The 17,592-nt window shown below is 30.1% G+C and overlaps 1 protein-coding gene across 2 annotated transcripts in view; it reads left to right on the top strand.

Moving 5' to 3' along the window:
- Positions 1-17,592, top strand: part of LOC142332159 (torso-like protein) — a 98,545-nt gene that overhangs the window by 43,021 nt on the left and 37,932 nt on the right. For both annotated transcript variants that reach the window (XM_075378431.1, XM_075378430.1), the window contains exon 2: positions 14,442-14,634. In XM_075378431.1, the coding sequence (XP_075234546.1) occupies positions 14,444-14,634 (191 nt within the window). In that variant the 5' untranslated portion in view covers positions 14,442-14,443. The remainder of the gene's footprint in view (positions 1-14,441; positions 14,635-17,592) is intronic.

The raw sequence follows: 17,592 nt of genomic DNA, 5'->3' as shown, positions 1-17,592 counted from the left end.
TTGGAATAAAGGGAGATAATCTGGAAACTAATTCTAGAGCTTGAAATAAGGAAAAATGTTTATACAAACATATATCCAAAAACGCGTTATTATCGAGTTACAGCTGGCGAAAAACTTCGCGCGGATTTTAGTTCCCCAGGTGAAATTTCAGTATATTAGAGTAAAATAATGTTTTTATTATAAGTATAATAAGGGGTTATGTATTAGGGTATATATATATACGATAGAAAAAAATAATATATATATATATATATATTTATTTTGTTTTTTTCTATCGTAGCAGCTCAACGGCTAAACTGATTTAGATATATAATCCCGCGTTGGAATCCTTACGTTAGGAGTGTCATAGATTACATATATATATTTTTTTTTTGTTTCAGTCATTTGACTGGTTTGATGCAGCTCTCCAAGATTCCCTATCTAGTGCTAGTCGTTTCATTTCAGTATACCCTCTACATCCTACATCCCTAACAATTTGTTTTACATATTCCAAACGTGGCCTGCATGCACAATTTTTCCCTTCTACCTGTCCTTCCAATATTAAAGCAACTATTCCAGGATGCCTTAATATGTGGCCTATAAGTCTGTCTCTTCGTTTAGCTATATTTTTCCAAATGCTTCTTTCTTCATCTATTTGCCGCAATACCTCTCTTCATTTGTCACTTTATCCACCCATCTGACTTTTAACATTCTTCTATAGCACCGCATTTCAAAAGCTTCTAATCTTTTCTTCTCAGATACTCCGATCGTCCAAGTTTCACTTCCATATAAAGCGACACTCCAAACATACACTTTCAAAAATCTTTTCCTGACATTTTAATTAATTTTTGATGTAAACAAATTATATTTCTTACTGAAGGCTCGTTTAGCTTGTGCTATTCGGCATTTTATATCGCTCCTGCTTCGTCCATCTTTAGTAATTCTACTTCCCAAATAACAAAATTCTTCTACCTCCATAATCTTTTCTCCTCCTATTTTCACATTCAGAGGTCCATCTTTGTTATTTCTACTACAATTCATTACTTTTGTTTTGTTCTTGTTTATTTTCATGCGATAGTTCTTGCGTAGGACTTCATCTATGCCGTTCATTGTTTCTTCTAAATCCTTTTTACTCTCAGCTAGAATTACTATATCATCAGCAAATCGTAGCATCTTTATCTTTTCACCATGTACTGTTACTCCGAATCTAAATTGTTCTTTAACATCATTAACTGCTAGTTCCATGTAAAGATTAAAAAGTAACGGAGATAGGGAACATCCTTGTCGGACTACCTCTCTTATTACGGCTTCTTTCTTATGTTCTTCAATTGTTACTGTTGCTGTTTGGTTCCTGTACATGTTAGCAATATATATATATATATATATATATATATACCCAGTTGATTCAAAAAAAAGGAAAAAAATCTGGAATAAAGGGAAATAATCTGGAAACTAATTCTAGAGCTTGAAATAAGGAAAAATGTTTATACAAACATATATCCGAAAACGCTTTATTATCGAGTTACAGCTAGCGAAAAATTTCGCGCGGATTTTAATTCCCCAGGTGAAATTTCAGTATATTAGAGTAAAATAATGTTTTTATTATAAGTATAATAAGGGGTTATGTATTAGGGTATATATACTTTTTTTTTCTATCGTAGCAGCTCAACGGCTAAACTGATTTAGATATATAACCCCGCGTTGGAATCCTTACGTTAGGAGTGTCAAAGGCTACATAAATATATGCAGTTGATTCAAAAAAAAAAAAAACTGGAATAAAGGGAAACAATCTGGAAACTAATTCTAGAGCTAGAAATAAGGAAAAATGTGTATGCAAACATATATCTGAAAACGCTTTATTATCATGTTAGGGCTAACGAAAAATTTCGCGCGAATTTTAGTTCCCCCGGTAAAATTTCAGTATATTAGGGTAAAATAATGTTTTTTTGATCTGAACAAACGAATAAAAGAGGTTCCAGAATTATATTTCCCGTAATTTTCATAATATCCAATATAAAACAGAAAAATTTAGTGACGAAAAACATTTTTTTTTTAGGTTTAAAGTAAAATAACTATTTTAAGCGACTAATAAATGTGTAAATTTTATTATCAAAACGTGTAGAAAATTTCATTCAGAATAAAATTGATTTAATAAATTCTACGAAAAAAAAGTCAGCCTTTAAACTTAACTTAAAAAACAACTTTTAATAATAAAGTTAACAAAAAGATCTGATCTGTACACTACACGACTTTCTTTTAACCGTTTACCTCCCGCTTTATTTCGCGCTAATCGCGAGATTTCGGTAAACGTTTGTTTATCTCGCTATTACTGAATTGTTTTTCATCCAAAAAATCTGAAAAAATTAGGGTATGTTAACAATGCGTTATTAATTTATATTGTTCAACAAAAATTTATTTTTGTTAATATTTGATTATGTTGCGCGCGCACAAATATCGTATAAAAAAATTACATTTTGTTTTCATTTTGTTATTTTTTTTAATGATCAGTGAACTTTGTCTTCTTATAATTATATAAACTATAGACTTTTCTGGTTAATTTGACGTAAAAGTTAATTATATCCGATAAAAACTGATTATATAAATAAATAAAAAAAACACTACATTTCAGAAAATTGTAACTCAATTGTAAAAAAAAATTGAGATTTCGGTATAGGTACGTGCGTACGTTTCTGTCATTGAACCAGTATAAAATCTAACTTTGATATATATATATATATATATATATATTGCTTTTGATACATGTATAAAAATTTTTGAATAAAGAACAGTATGGTTTAAAAAAAAAAATAATTTAAAATTATTGCTTTCTTTCATAAAAGTCACATTCACTCGTTATTCTGTTGAATTTATGTTTGCTTAGCAATTATATAAAAGATAACAAACCGCTAATGTATATAAGAACCAAATAAACAAAAAAAAACCTAAATACTATGACTTAAACAATGACGTCAGTGAAAAAAAAGTACTGCGTTTTTGATCCCTTGTGAAATATCTACACTATACACGACTGTTATGGTTATTGCACTTTCTCATAACTCCAGGCGTTGTGATTAAATCCATATAAAAATCTTTTTTCTATCTTAAATGGTTCATGAGAAATTTGAATTTGAAAAATTGATTACCAGTAGTTAATATAGTGACCAGTGGGAGACAGGGGGTTAAAATGAAAAGTATATAAAATTTTATTTCATTAATAACTTCTAATATTTTTTCATTTTTTTTTTTTTTGTTGAATTATTATTTTCCGTAACACTATTTTTACAATCAGAGGTTAATAATAATTAATAAACCAATATAATTAAATTAAAAAAAAAAAGTTTAAAAAAAGGAGATGAAGTCCGGTTCGAACCGATGTGCCTTCCCCTTGTAAGATCCAATTATATTATTAATTAAAATTTTATTTGGCTATAACTCTGGAACCAATGAAAATAAGTACCAGTTATGATATATCGTTGAAAAGCCCACAATGAGGGCTTATTACTGCAGTTAAAAAAAAAAAGTTCAAAATCCAAATTCTTTTGGACTTTGGGCTTCTTTTTGGACACTTTTGATTCAGTCGATTGCAATCAAAAGAGGAGGTGCACAACTAGATGTTACAGCAATCCTAAATCCACAATTTCGAAATCCTACAGCTAATCGTTTTTGAGTTATGAGGGGATACATACGTACGTTTGTATAGACATCACGCCGAAAGTAGTCAAAATACATTCAGGGATGGTGAAAATGAATATTTCCGTTGTAATCTGAAAACCAAAATCTTTCGCGATCACAATACTTCCTTTACTTTGTGCAAGGAAATAAAAATAGATTTAAATAGATTATAAATAATTATGAATGTACATTCACACATGTCTGTATTTTTATACATTTATGAAAACGGCTGAACCGATTTTAGGGAAATGTGTAAAATAATATATATATGGATTACTACAATTTATGATACGATTAAATTTGTAGTCTAGGAAGTTCTTTAATCATGAATTAGGTCAAAGTTTACCAAGTAGGCAGCTAATTCCTTTCCTATACATGTCCTTACTCTTATTTCTTGATTGTTGTAAACAGAATATATATATTTCCTACCTCTTATGTTGCAGTTACGTGAAAGTATAACGTAATTATTGATGTGAAGGGCACATTATTTATCTTTGCACTTGAAATGTTCGCTTAATTATTGCTTTTGTTACACATTCATGTTGTAGTGATGTACGTATATATTTGTTTGCATTGTGTATTTTATTTTATTTATTGTCATCGGCTTTTATTATTAAAATACTAAAAGACTAGCTACAGGGTGTGTCGTAAGCACGCCTCCGCAGCTAGGCCCTCCGGGCGATTTGCCCTGGCGGGCGGCGTCTCGGAATGCGATTATTAAGTGTCCAAAATTGATTATCTCTTGTGTGTATATATATATATATATATATATATTTTTTTTTTTTTAATGTTGTAAATTGATATAACGAACGTTAAATCAGAAATTTAATTCTAGAAATTGATACTAACGAATCGGTATTTTTCGCTAGTGATCGGTAGATTCCGGTGCTAAACTAAGGGAAGCGCACACACAGACATTCATACGAATGCCGTTTACTAGGTTAAGATATTTTACCCGTTACATTTTATCTGATTGGTTTTATTGAAAAATCCGTTTGTGAACGTTTATTTATTTAAATATTGCCTGTCCGATGTTTGTTTATATCGATGTTTATCTGAATCTTATTAACCACTGGTCCGATTTAAATTTATTTATTAGCACTAATTTTTTATTAATTTCCTGGCGAATAAAATTAGGATTGCTTGTTAATGGGGAAAGTAGGGTGATTATGTCAAAAGTGGAATATCGATTTTTTTTTTAGAAAATTTTGTTTTAGGGTCGAACTAGTTGAAATATACAAAAAAAAAAACATATTTACCTGTATATTTCAGAATTAACCGAACCGATTTTCTTTAAATTTAGCTCAAATATTTCCATATAAGGCGCTCATTGATCGTATTAATTTTTTTCAAAATTTTCTAAGGGAAGATATCATTTAGGAGGCATTTAGCGAAATTTGTTACCAATAATGGTTAAAAAAATTCATTTTTTTTAAAATCAACCCCTACGTTTTAAAATTGAATTTTTTTTGCTTTACCCCCTTTCGATTTAAATATCTTTCAAAAAATGTTTTAAAGTTTATATTTTATTTATAGAGTATCAAGAAATGTCTACAATTTCCTTTAAATGTAACACCCCGGATCTAAAATAAAGAAAAGTTTTTTGGAATTTTTTTTCTTATTTTATTTAGCCTCTATTGAAGGGGATTTTAGATTTACAGAAAGCTTTACTTAAGCAAATTTGTTTAGGTTAATCTACATATGAATATTTTTATTTATAAGTTAATATTCTATATTATACTAGCCGGCCCAGGCCAACCCAGGAGTCAACTCAGGGGCTCGTCAGAGCCTCCTGGGGCCACGGAACCAATCCTAGGATCGCCAGGGAAACCGGCACCCTGGACAACCCCATAGCTCGCTTCGGTCGTCATTCCCGTCAACCCAGTGAGCGGAGCCTCCTGAATCCCCATCCTATTCGTTATGCTCATGGCTCTGAGAATAATACTGATAAATAACAATTAAATTATTGAGGCTTTATAGGTACCTGAAAAAGAAACTAAATTACAAAAGATAGAACAATAGTAACTTTTTTTCTTTTTCCTGTTTAGCCTCCGGTAACTACCATTTAGATAATTCTTCAGAGGATGAATGAGGATGATATGTATGAGTGTAAATGAAGTGTAGTTTTGTAAATTCTCAGTTCGACCATTCGTGAGATGTGTGGTTAATTGAAACCCAACCACCAAAGAACACCGGTATCCACGATCTAGTATTCAAATCCATGTAAAAATATCTGGCTTTACTAGGACTTGAACGCTGTAACTCTCGACTTCCAAATCAGCTGATTTGGGAAGACGCGTTAACCACTAGACCAACCCGGTGGGTAGAACAATAGTAACTATGGTAACGAAAGTGCACAACTTTGCGACGAAAAATTTATAACTTATTTCTTTGCCATGGAGGCAAAAATATAATAATGAAGTAAAAGGATTAATCCTTTAATTCAGAACTTCGGTCTGGGTCTTTTATCCGAAGATTCCGGGTTCGTATCCCGGTCAGACATGGCATTTTCACATATTAAAAAATTACAAAATTGTTATTTCATCTCATCGTCTGTAGTCAAACCTAACGGTAATCCCTTTGAATTTCAGTGCGATAAACAAGTAATACAGTTTTATCACTGCACCAAATTTTAAATTCGTACGATGCCTCCACAAAAAGTTGGCATTTTACACTATTATGAACACCTTACTTCGTTGTCTGATTAAGTTCAAAATTAAATAGCATGAAAATTTTCCATATATAGAAATATTTGTTTTTTTATTCCTGTTTAGCTTCCGGTAATTACATTTCAGATAATGCTTCAGAGGATGAAGAAGGGTTATATGTATGAGTGTAATGACGTACAGTCTTGTACAGTCTCAGTTCGACCATTCCTGAAATGTGTGGTTAATTGAATCCCAACCAACAAAGAATACCGGTATCCACGATCTAGTATTCAAATCCGTGTAAAAATAATTGACTTTACTAGGACTTAAACGCTGGAACTCTCGACTTCCAAATCGGCTGATTTGGGAAGACGCGTTCACCACTTGACCAACCCGGTGGGTTATATATAGAAATATTTAAGGCAGATTTCAATCTTTAATGTTCAGGTAGTCTAGATATTTTATAAAATTACAAGCTAACATACATCCTTACGAAATTTTCAATAGGTTTTGTTTGGTGTTTATCCGTATTGAGGGGGGGTCCTAAAACGTCAAGATTTGGTCAAAAATTTCCTCATCCATGATTTTGACCAGTCACAATAATTTTCCTTTACCGCTATAGCGGCTATATTGATAATTGGTGTGGGGAAAATAAAAAAAGTTAAGCTTGTAAGATATTTTACTTTCTTTTTTTTTTTTTTTTTTAACCTCCGGGGCCGCAGTTAAGCATTACTGTACAGAGGATGAGATGAATGATTTGTAGCGTGTGTGAAAAATTCCATGCCTGACCGGGATTCGAACCCGGGACCTCCGGGTGAAAGGTCGAGACGCTAAAATATTAAGATATTTTACTTAAGTTTAAATAAGTCTACGAACTTCTTCCATGGAAATACATATTTTTTAGTTTAGGATACATTTAAACAAATAATTTTTAAAAAGAATAAAAATTAGAGAAAATAGAATTTTAATGAATTTTTGTTAAACTGTTAACTTCCGGAGGTCCCCCGGGTTGGAATCTCGGTCAGGTATGGCATTTTCACACACGCTACAAATCGTTCATCTCATCCTCTGAAGCAATATCTAACAGTGGTCCCGGAGGTTAAACAGGAAAACAAAAAAAAAAAACTGTTAACTTCAATTTAAATATCATAACCGATCCATTCCGAAAATAAAAAATTAGTACTAGTTAAGCTCAGAATTTTATTTTTACTACCTTGTACGAAGTAAAGGAAGTATTGTGATCGCGAAAAAATTCGGTTTTTAGATTTCAACGGAAATATTAATTTTGACCATCCCTGAATCCATTTTGACTAGTTTCGACGTGACATCTGTACGTACGTATGTACGTATCTCGGATAACTCAAAAACTATTAGCCGTAGGATGATGAAATTTTGGACTGTCGTAAAATCTAGTTGCACACCTCCCCTTTTGATTGCAATCGACCGAACCAAAAGTGTTCTAAAAAGCCCAAAATCCCTCAAAAATTTTGGACTTTTTCTTAACTTCAGTAATAAGCCCTCATTGAGAGCTTTTCAACGATATATCGTAAGTGGTACTTATTTTCATTGGTTCCAGAGTTACAGTCAAATAAAATTTTAATCAATGAAATATTTGGATCTTACAAGAGAAGGCACATCGGTTCGAATCTGACTTCATCTCCTTTTTGATTTATTTTTAACCTTTTTTTTTTTAAATTAAACATATTGATTTATTAATAATTATTAAACTCTGATTGGAAAAAAGTTTTACAAGAACTAATAATTCAATGATAAAAAAAAAAAAAACATGAATAAAAATCAAAAACAAGATTTTATGTACTTTCAAAAATGTGTTTATGTAACTTAATAGGCATTATTACGTATGTGTATATGTAATAGATGTGGTGAAACATCTGATTATTTAATATTAATTGAAAATTATAAATTAGAATCGTATTATTTTTGGATTTTCTACTTTAATTTCGGTTTAATTTTATATAATTATTCTGAAATTTCTTTTTAATATTATATACATTAAAGGGTCTATTTATTGAAAGGGCGAGGGTCTATTTTTCAGTCACTTTTGACTGAAAAATAGACCCTCACAAGAACAACATATACACTGAAGCATACATGCCCGATCTTTAATAAATTGCAAAAAATTCTTATCTTAGTCGATTATTCCTCTGATATTGTCGGACAATATTTTCCTTAAGTCGGAGTTGATCATCATTTCGTTTACTTGTTTTTGTTGCCAGTCATTTAATAACTCCTTGATTAGATATAATTCTTCTGATCTTAATTTGTATACACGTTCTACAATTTCAGCAATTGTGTAACTGTCGACTTTGTTAAAGAACTGGAGGATCGTATCTCATTTTCAAATTAAATAAGTTTAAATGAAGTGCAGCAAAAAATGTGTATATGTAATTTAATAGGCGTACAAGGAAGTCATGTGTGGTGTCCACATCATATTTTTTACACGTCTGCACAGAACGGAATGTAATGAATTTAGGATGTATGAATGTATATATATATTTGTTCTACCGTAGCAGATCAACGGCTGAACCGATTTAAAATATATAACACGCGTGGGAATCCTTACGTTATCGGGAATGTCGTAGGCTACATAAATATGTGTGTATATTTATATATATATTTAAATAAATTAAAATTAAAAAAGAAATTATACTATATTCAAGATTGTCATCCGCGCGCAAGTAATTATTCTATACTAAATAGCAATGTTTTTTTAATTCGTAATATTTTTCTCTTGTTATTGAATACAATTAACCCCCTCATTTAAAAAAAAAATTGAAGTTTTATTTATTCGTATATTATGTTTTTTTGTTTTATTGTTTAACATTTTTAAATTTTGAAGATTTTTTTATCGTTTTTCTGTAAAATAAAAAGAGTTTCAGAGTCGGAATATAGAGTATTTTTAATTTTATCTCTAGGTTAAATTATATAAATTTTTTCGTTAATATTAAACGAATAACTTTTTCTTTAATCTGTTGAAAATATTTTCTTTTTAATTAGTTTTATGATTGACTACCACTCCCGTCGCAGCTTCGCTCGGCATTATATGGTTACTGACGTTTCCCGTAGGTCGCGGTTAGGAGATGTTTAGCGGTCACCCATGTTTTTCCGTCTAGCCGGGAGCTTATTATGAAAACATGAAACTGACTATTACGAAAACAATAAAATATACAATATTAATTTTATTTATTTCTTCTTATGACCCCCGGAATGTTTGCTGCAGTTCAGACCTCACCGATGTTTTTTTTTTTTTTTTGTGTACATCATAAAAAGAATAAAACATATAAATAAATAAAAAACCTGAAACTTCTGTACTAAATTTAATGCTGTTGTATATATATGAAGATATGTCCATCTTATACATCGATTATCGTTGTTTAAATCGATCTTATCTGTGCCAATATCGAGTTCCTCAAACACTTATTATATGATTAAATATGGAACTAACAACATGTAAACACTTTCGGGACAAATAATGATAAATTGGGAAATTTTCAGTGAAATCGGTTACGTAGTTTTTGAGTTATTAGGGCACAAACAAAACGAAGATTGTCTTTTATTTATATAACAGATTAAGAAATCCTTACCTTTTTTACTTCCTTGTACGAAGTAAAGGAACTATTGTGATCGCGAAACATTAAGGTCTTCAGATTTCAACAGAAATATCCATTTTGACTATCCCTGAATTCATATTGAGTAGTTTCGGCGTGACATCTGTACGTACGTACAGATGTACGTACATACATGTTTGTACGTACATACAAACATGTATGGACAATTCCAAATAAAATAGATAGTAATAATGTAATAAAAACATTATTATTGCGGTTAGCGTGGTTTTCAACAGATTATCTAAGTAAAACGTTAAGCATGACCCTCTCATGACCCTTTCTCGGATCGACTTATACTTACTCCTTCGTTATAATAGTACAGGAAGTAACTCAGAGGTCAAGTTACGTTGTAATTGTACGTTGACCCTGACTCTCTAAACCAAACGTTGGAATCAACTTAGTACGGGTAATACTTATTATCGTACTTCACGAGAGCAGATGCTTAATCTTAACTTTCTACTATAGCTATAGCGGAAAAGTATATAGATCGATAAAAAAAAATTAGTTTTTTTGTTTAAGTTTCGTGCAGTAAGGAAACATTTTTATAAAAATGTTGAATAAAAACAAAAAAATGATGGGACACTACATGACTTCCTTGTACGCCTATTAAATTACATATACACTTCTTTTTTTTTAAATGAAAAGTACATAAAATTTTATTTATTTCATTAATAACTTTTGATCTTTTTCATATTTCTTTTGTTATGGTTATTGAATTATTATTTATTGTTAAAATTTTTTTGTAATCAGAGGTTAATAATTATTAATAAATCAATTTACTTAAACTAAAATTAAAATAAGGAAATGAAATCAGATTTGAACCTATGTGCCTTCCCCTTGTAAGACACAAATATTTCATTAATTAAGATTTTATTTAGCTATAACTCTGGAACCAATGAAACCACTTATGATATATCGTTGAAAAGCTCTCAATGAGGGCTTATTACTGCAGTCAAGTAAAAGTCAAAATCCAATTTTTTTTGGATTTTGGGCTTTTTTTTCAAATGAAAAGTACATAAAATTTTATTTCATTAATAACTTTTGATCTTTTTCATATTTCTTTTGTTATGGTTATTGAATTATTATTTATTGTTAAAGATTTTTTACAATCAGAGGTTAATAACTATTAATAAATCAATATATTTAAATTAAAAAAAGGAAATGAAAGCGGATTCGAACCGATGTGCCTTCCCCTGTAAGATCGAAATATTTCATTAATTAAAATATCATTTCGCTATAACTCTGGAACTAATGCAAATAAGTACCACGTATGATATATCGTTGAAAAGCTTACAGTGAGGGCTTATTACTGCAGTTAAGAAAAAGTAAAAATCCAACTTTTTTTTTGGATTTTGGGCTTTTTGGACACTTTCGATCCAGTCAATTGCAGTCAAAACGGGAGGTGCACAACTAGATGTTACAACAGTCCAAAATCCGAAATTTCAACATTCTATCCTTGATTATTTTTTAATTATGCGAGATATATACGTACATACAGATGTTACGCCGAAAGTAGTCAAAATAGATTCAGGGATGGTCAAAATGGATATTTCTGTTGAAATCTGAAAACCAAAATTTTTCGGGAATACAATACTTCCTTGTACGACATACAAGATAGTAATTAATTTGTGTGTCTATAAATGTGTAAGCCGTGGATCAGAAAGATCAACCCACAGTTGTAGGATTTCTACGGAACTCGTGTTTTAACCGCGTGACGGAAAAGTCCTACATCAGTCTTCTCAGCTTTTTTTTTTATTAAGAAAAATATACAACAAAACAGAAAACATACATTTATTTCAAATATAAAATTTTATCTTAACAGTTGGAAACTGCAACTCTGAGGATTCAATAAATCTTTCAAATGTCCTATGCAAACTTAATAGTGTTCAATATGTATTTACTATGTACATATCACAATTGAATAAACAAATAAATATTTTGTTCTGATCGATACAAAAAAATACCTTGTATAGATTGATTACGTAAGGAATGGATTTGTTACTCAGTGGGTAAAAAAGGAACTGCCTCAAAATTTGCCTGGATAAGTCAAGGGAAACCATAGTAATACTTTTATGAGAGCAACATCCTAAAATATAAAATTTATTATTATTTAAAATATAAACATAAGAAATAATTGATTTAAGTGTCATTTTCTGCCCTCTAACTTCAGAGTTGATGTGTTTTGGAATAGCTCCATTCTAAAACTTGTTTTAGCAATGAGTCTTCCTGAGTTGGGATCAACAAATAATGTTACCTTCTCCCATTTCTCATCTCTGCTCTATGGTCTCTTCTGCTTTATCCCTCCTAATCTAATGGTAATACAGTTTCTTTAAACTAATCAAATGAAATAAATTTAAGGTAAATATATGAAGATTCTAAACATAAAAAATTACTATAAAATAATTCACAGTTCAGAAGGCAATAATGAAATTTACTTGAGCATATATTTATTCACTCATACATATATGTTCAATGAAAGGCAGATAATTACGGTTTTTAATTAAATATAATTTATTTAAAAATTTATCGACAGAGTATATTGATTTGAATAAAAAAAATTTTTCAATTGTAGAATGTTCTAAAAGTGATGCAACCTTATGAGGAAATGAGTAAATTACAATAGTTGTTGAAAGCAGCCTCCATTATGCGATTCACATAATTGAATACGACGATGCATGCTCTTAAACACATGTTGTAATGTTTGTTGAGGAATTGCAGCGACACATCATTTAATTTCCCTCTGCTGTTCAGAAACGGTGTGAGGATGAGTTTTGTAAGCGGCATCCTTAAGCTATCCCCACAAGTAAAAGCCAGGAAGGGAGACTGAGGGCACCACAACCCCTTTGAAATCAATTGACTATGAAAACATGATCCAAGAAAGTCATAGTGCTGTTGGCTGTATGAGCCGCAGTATTGTCCTGTTAAAACCACATGTATTCTAGCTGGTCTGCAAGTATACTGTTTGCAAATTGTTTCACTGTCTGTATGTAGCGCTCTTTATTCACTGTGCCGTGAAAGAATGTCATGAAGATTCGACTACATAATAAAAAACACCCATTTTTTGTTCATGCAGAGGAGACTAGTGCAGCTGATGTGAATTTTCCGTACACCAAATGCATGAATTCTATGCATTCATGCTGGTTCCATCGAGGTGGAACTGTGCCTCAACAGACCGAAACCGATCATCAAATTCATACTCTTGTGGTGTTACACGAGTGGTGTAGAAAACTACACGTTTTCCAGTATCTGCGGTAACTCATGAACGACACGAATTCTGTATGAACTCATCCTTAAACACTTGCATGAAGCTGTGAGGGCACTACCAAGAGAGATCAGACTGGTTAGATAGACGCCACACCGACTTAGAACTAACAGAATATAAAGCTTGCACATCGATCAACGGTTTTCATGATTTAGTATTCAAATCCATAGCTGATAATGAGAAATGGTTACATATAACTCAACACAATACTTTGCCTTATGACAAACGTATTATTCTATTGTTGCAATTTTAAATCGGTTACCAAATCATTTAAAAACTTTTCCCAATAATTTATTTTTAATAGAATTAAAAGATTTTGTTTCACTAAAACATTTGACATGACAATGAATTTCTAGATAATAATAATAATTAAAAATGTTTAAAAAACTCCGAATTTTCTGTATTCTATTCAACATGTACATAAATATGCAGTTAATTTTCATTAACGCTTTCTGAATTGTTACTTACTTTGTAGTTATTTTTTATATTTAATATCTTTATTAAAATATCATAATATTATTTCATGTATTTATTTTTTGCATTCAGGCTAACTAGGAACCACATAAAAATCATTTCTTCTGATTTCTTTTTCATTTCTCCCAACGTTCTTTCATTCTTTCCATGTGTTTTGCGCCTATTTCTTTTGACCATTTCACTTGGGTGTGAATCTTTTCCTTCATCACTGTTTCAAACTCATTTTTGTGTATTTTTTGTCAGACTAGCTTTCTATATTTTATTTCCTGTTCTTGGATCCCTAGGTTCTGTAATTCTTTTTTCATTGTTTTAGGTCCCAAGGTTACTCTTTTTATTGCAGATTTTAATGAATATTTTTTTATTTAGTTGCTGTTCATCCATTCTGTTCACATGGCCCAGGAATCTCAATCTCCATTTTCTTATTTATAAACTTAAAATATAAATACATTTCATGTGTCTTATATAAGTGCTTATTTTGTGATGCTAATCTGATCAAAGTTTTACCATGGTTTTCTGTGACTTATCTAGCAAAGAGTGGCACAGTTCCTTTTTTTATACTTGGAATAGTATACGAGTACCATTAATATCATTTGTATAATGTGTTATTATGAATTGATCAGGATAAAAATTTTACTTATTTATGTTTCAATTCAATAGAGGAATTATACTGTCTCTATAACAAGATTTAAAAAAACCCTTAATATTGTATAATTATAATACATGTTTAAATCTTACAATTTACAATATATTACAAACTGAATGATAATTTTTTTTCAGATATGTTTTTGAAGAATGTTATTTATCTCATCTTAATGATTATTTTATTACAATGTAATAATTCAAATGCGGATATTGCAGTCGGTTATGGAATTGACATATTTCGATACTGGGGAGACCTTGGACATTTCTTTAGAAATGATATAAGAAATGTTATGATGCCTGTATATCAACATCCACTAGCTATTACAAGGTCAGTTACATATTTTTTTCTTATTATTTACTGTTATTTTTAAATTTTTACATGAATGGTAGAATTTGCTGTTTAATTATATTATATTTTCTCTAAAACAGTATGAAAAAGATATTTTAATTTTTTTATAGTGTTAACACCCTATGATGACCTTTGTCTTTCTTTTGTACTTCTCTTTATTATTCTGTTTTATATCATTTTTCTTAAATTGTTCCCATTTCCCAGCAGATCTTATTTTATTCATTTATCTATATAAATCTTGTTCTACAATTTTGTATTCTGTTTGAAGCTTTTCCCACTAACAATTTTCAGCATACTATCTTTGTTTAATAATTCCATACACCCAAACATCAAATTGATGAAATGAACATGCTAAATGTAATGTAACATAAATCAGATGTAATAATTGACTATTTATTGTATAGGTTTCTTTAATTACTTAATTACTTTACTAAGAGTAGCAATATCTCCAACAGCACTGATGTAGGAACTGCATCATAAAAACTTGTTACAAAATGAGTTTTATTTTATGTATTATTTTATAAAAGTTTATGTTTCTAATGCCATCTTGATTTTTTATTGTTTTTTGATAATGTCACCTTATACTATCTTTGCTTTCCATATTACGCCTAGAGAAATCCTTTCAAATCATTTTATAATGCTTTGTAGATCAAAATATTTTCTTTTACAATTTTTTTATGGAGTGTTTTTACAAATTGCTGAGTTTAAAATGAAAAGTCTTTATATAAAGTGCCTGGATAAGCAGTTAATCAAAACTTAAGAAAAATATAGTTTCGTTTGGACCTTTGATTTGGTGAATAATAATTTTTCTTCACGTTTACCAGTTCTCATTCTACAATAAAAATTTGCTTTCAGTTGTATTGTCCCTGTCTCTGTGCATTGCATTTTTTTCTACAAGACACTATTCAATAATATATGCTGAATTATTGGGTTACAAATGCTAAACGTTAGCTTTACAATATCTGATGGATTATATCAGAATGGTTTTTGATGTCATTACTTGTAATAGTTTGTTCAGTTGATTTTTGAGTTAATTAGCATAGTAAAGTTAATGTTGTTAAGTAAGAAGAACTTTATTAATAGTTGTGTGAAATCTGTATTAACTGCAAATAGTTCTGCTGTGACCACTTTGGTATTATCTGAATTCAGAGCAAATTAACAAAAAAAAAATGTTTCTGAGAATCTTGTTTTATTTCTTCCTTTATTCCTGATTTATCAGTATATATTTATATCCAGTTTTTGCTGAATATCACTTGACTACAAGAGCGGTTACATATGTCTTGTCTACAACTAATTATGGTGAGTTATCCTATTCTCTCCCCAATTTCCCTTCTATGCAAAAGGTATATTTTTCATTTACTTTAAATCTAAACTTTACTATCACTTTCATGCAATACTGGACCTAGAGGAATGGGTATAGTTAAAGCCTAAACAAGATAGACATTTGTATAGCTCATAACACTGCTAAAAAATAAGGTAATTATTTAGTTGAGGTGTCTCACCCGAAATCATAAAAAAACATATCAAATTCATTCAAAATTAATATTTATTCATTTAATGATGTATTTTGGTGTTGGAAAATAGAAAATTAGTAAAAATTTACATAGTGATACAAATAACACAACACAATGAAAATCGAAAAAAAATACTTATATCATAGTGAAACATTATATTTAAAGATATAAACATGAAAATAAATAATATAATCTAACCAAACTTAACCTACACTCGCTTCACTCACTAACCTTGACTAATCAACATTAATGTTTTGATTATTTAAGTAATAAATAATTTAGGTTATGTTCAGCTCTTGACGATTGCAGTTGCATTTTTTTGTACTGCTTTCCTTGAACTTTGTATGAAAATACATCCAGCAGAAAATGACATCAGAATGTACATTAGTATGTTATTATACTATAACAATCCAATATTAAGTAATGTTGACAATAAATCTTATATATTAAGCTGAAATTTTGTCTGTTTATTTGTTTTAAGGAAAAAAAATTTAATCCAAGTACGATTACAAAATTTTAAATACGAGTAGGTTGTGGAGTTTTCCTCATCAGAAGTCTGTGTACTTTAGTTAGCATAGTTACTAATATTTTGTCTTTTGTAATTTAATTTCTTTTTCAAGTTTCTATAAAGCCTGAATACCTTAATTGTTATTTTATCAGTGTTATTGTCACAACCCTGAGTGTAATGAACAATGCAGGGGTCCAGGAGTTAGAGCCCTCCAGCTAATCAGGAGTGAAATGAGCGGTCCTTGGCTCAGCCTCATGACCCCTGGAGACCCTGGGACTCACTTGGGTCAAACCAGATTGTTTAATTAATTTAAAACTTTTTCCATCTCACTCTAATTGAACTAACAACAGGAAATTTTTCCGTAAAATGAAAAATAACCATCTGAATCATGCATCTGAGTATTGCTTGAATAAAAAAGAATGTATACTAATATATATTATATACATTAATTTACCAAACCAATTCTTTTTTATTGTATTTGTCCATATTCGCCTCTGTGCTATTATAATTATATATATATATATATATATATATATATATGTTTATACATACCAGGTGTCCCAAAGACAAACCCTAAGACTAAACACAACATTTTAAAGGGCATTGAAATAAAAAAATGTTGATGTAAAAGTCACTGTACTGTAATAACCCTTCCCTAAATTATGGTCATTTCGTATTTTTTTCACAACTGTTTAAAACCAGTTGGCTTGCAGCCCAAAATGGCTTACACCCCAAGTAGTGGTCTTCTACTGAAAAGTAGATCGTATTGATATAATAGCATTTTCTAACTTATTTTCTTAGCGTCTTATTGTTGAACTGTTATGTAAGAGGTATTGTATACCAATTTTCAAACATTAAATGTTTGCCATTTCGGTTAGGGTTATTGTTGCCAAATGTCATTTACATCAATATTTT

This window comes from Lycorma delicatula, chromosome 11 (genome assembly GCF_047948215.1).
Source record: "Lycorma delicatula isolate Av1 chromosome 11, ASM4794821v1, whole genome shotgun sequence".
In the NCBI taxonomy this organism is placed as follows: Eukaryota; Metazoa; Arthropoda; class Insecta; order Hemiptera; family Fulgoridae; genus Lycorma; species Lycorma delicatula.
This window is presented reverse-complemented; position numbering and strand designations above follow the sequence as displayed.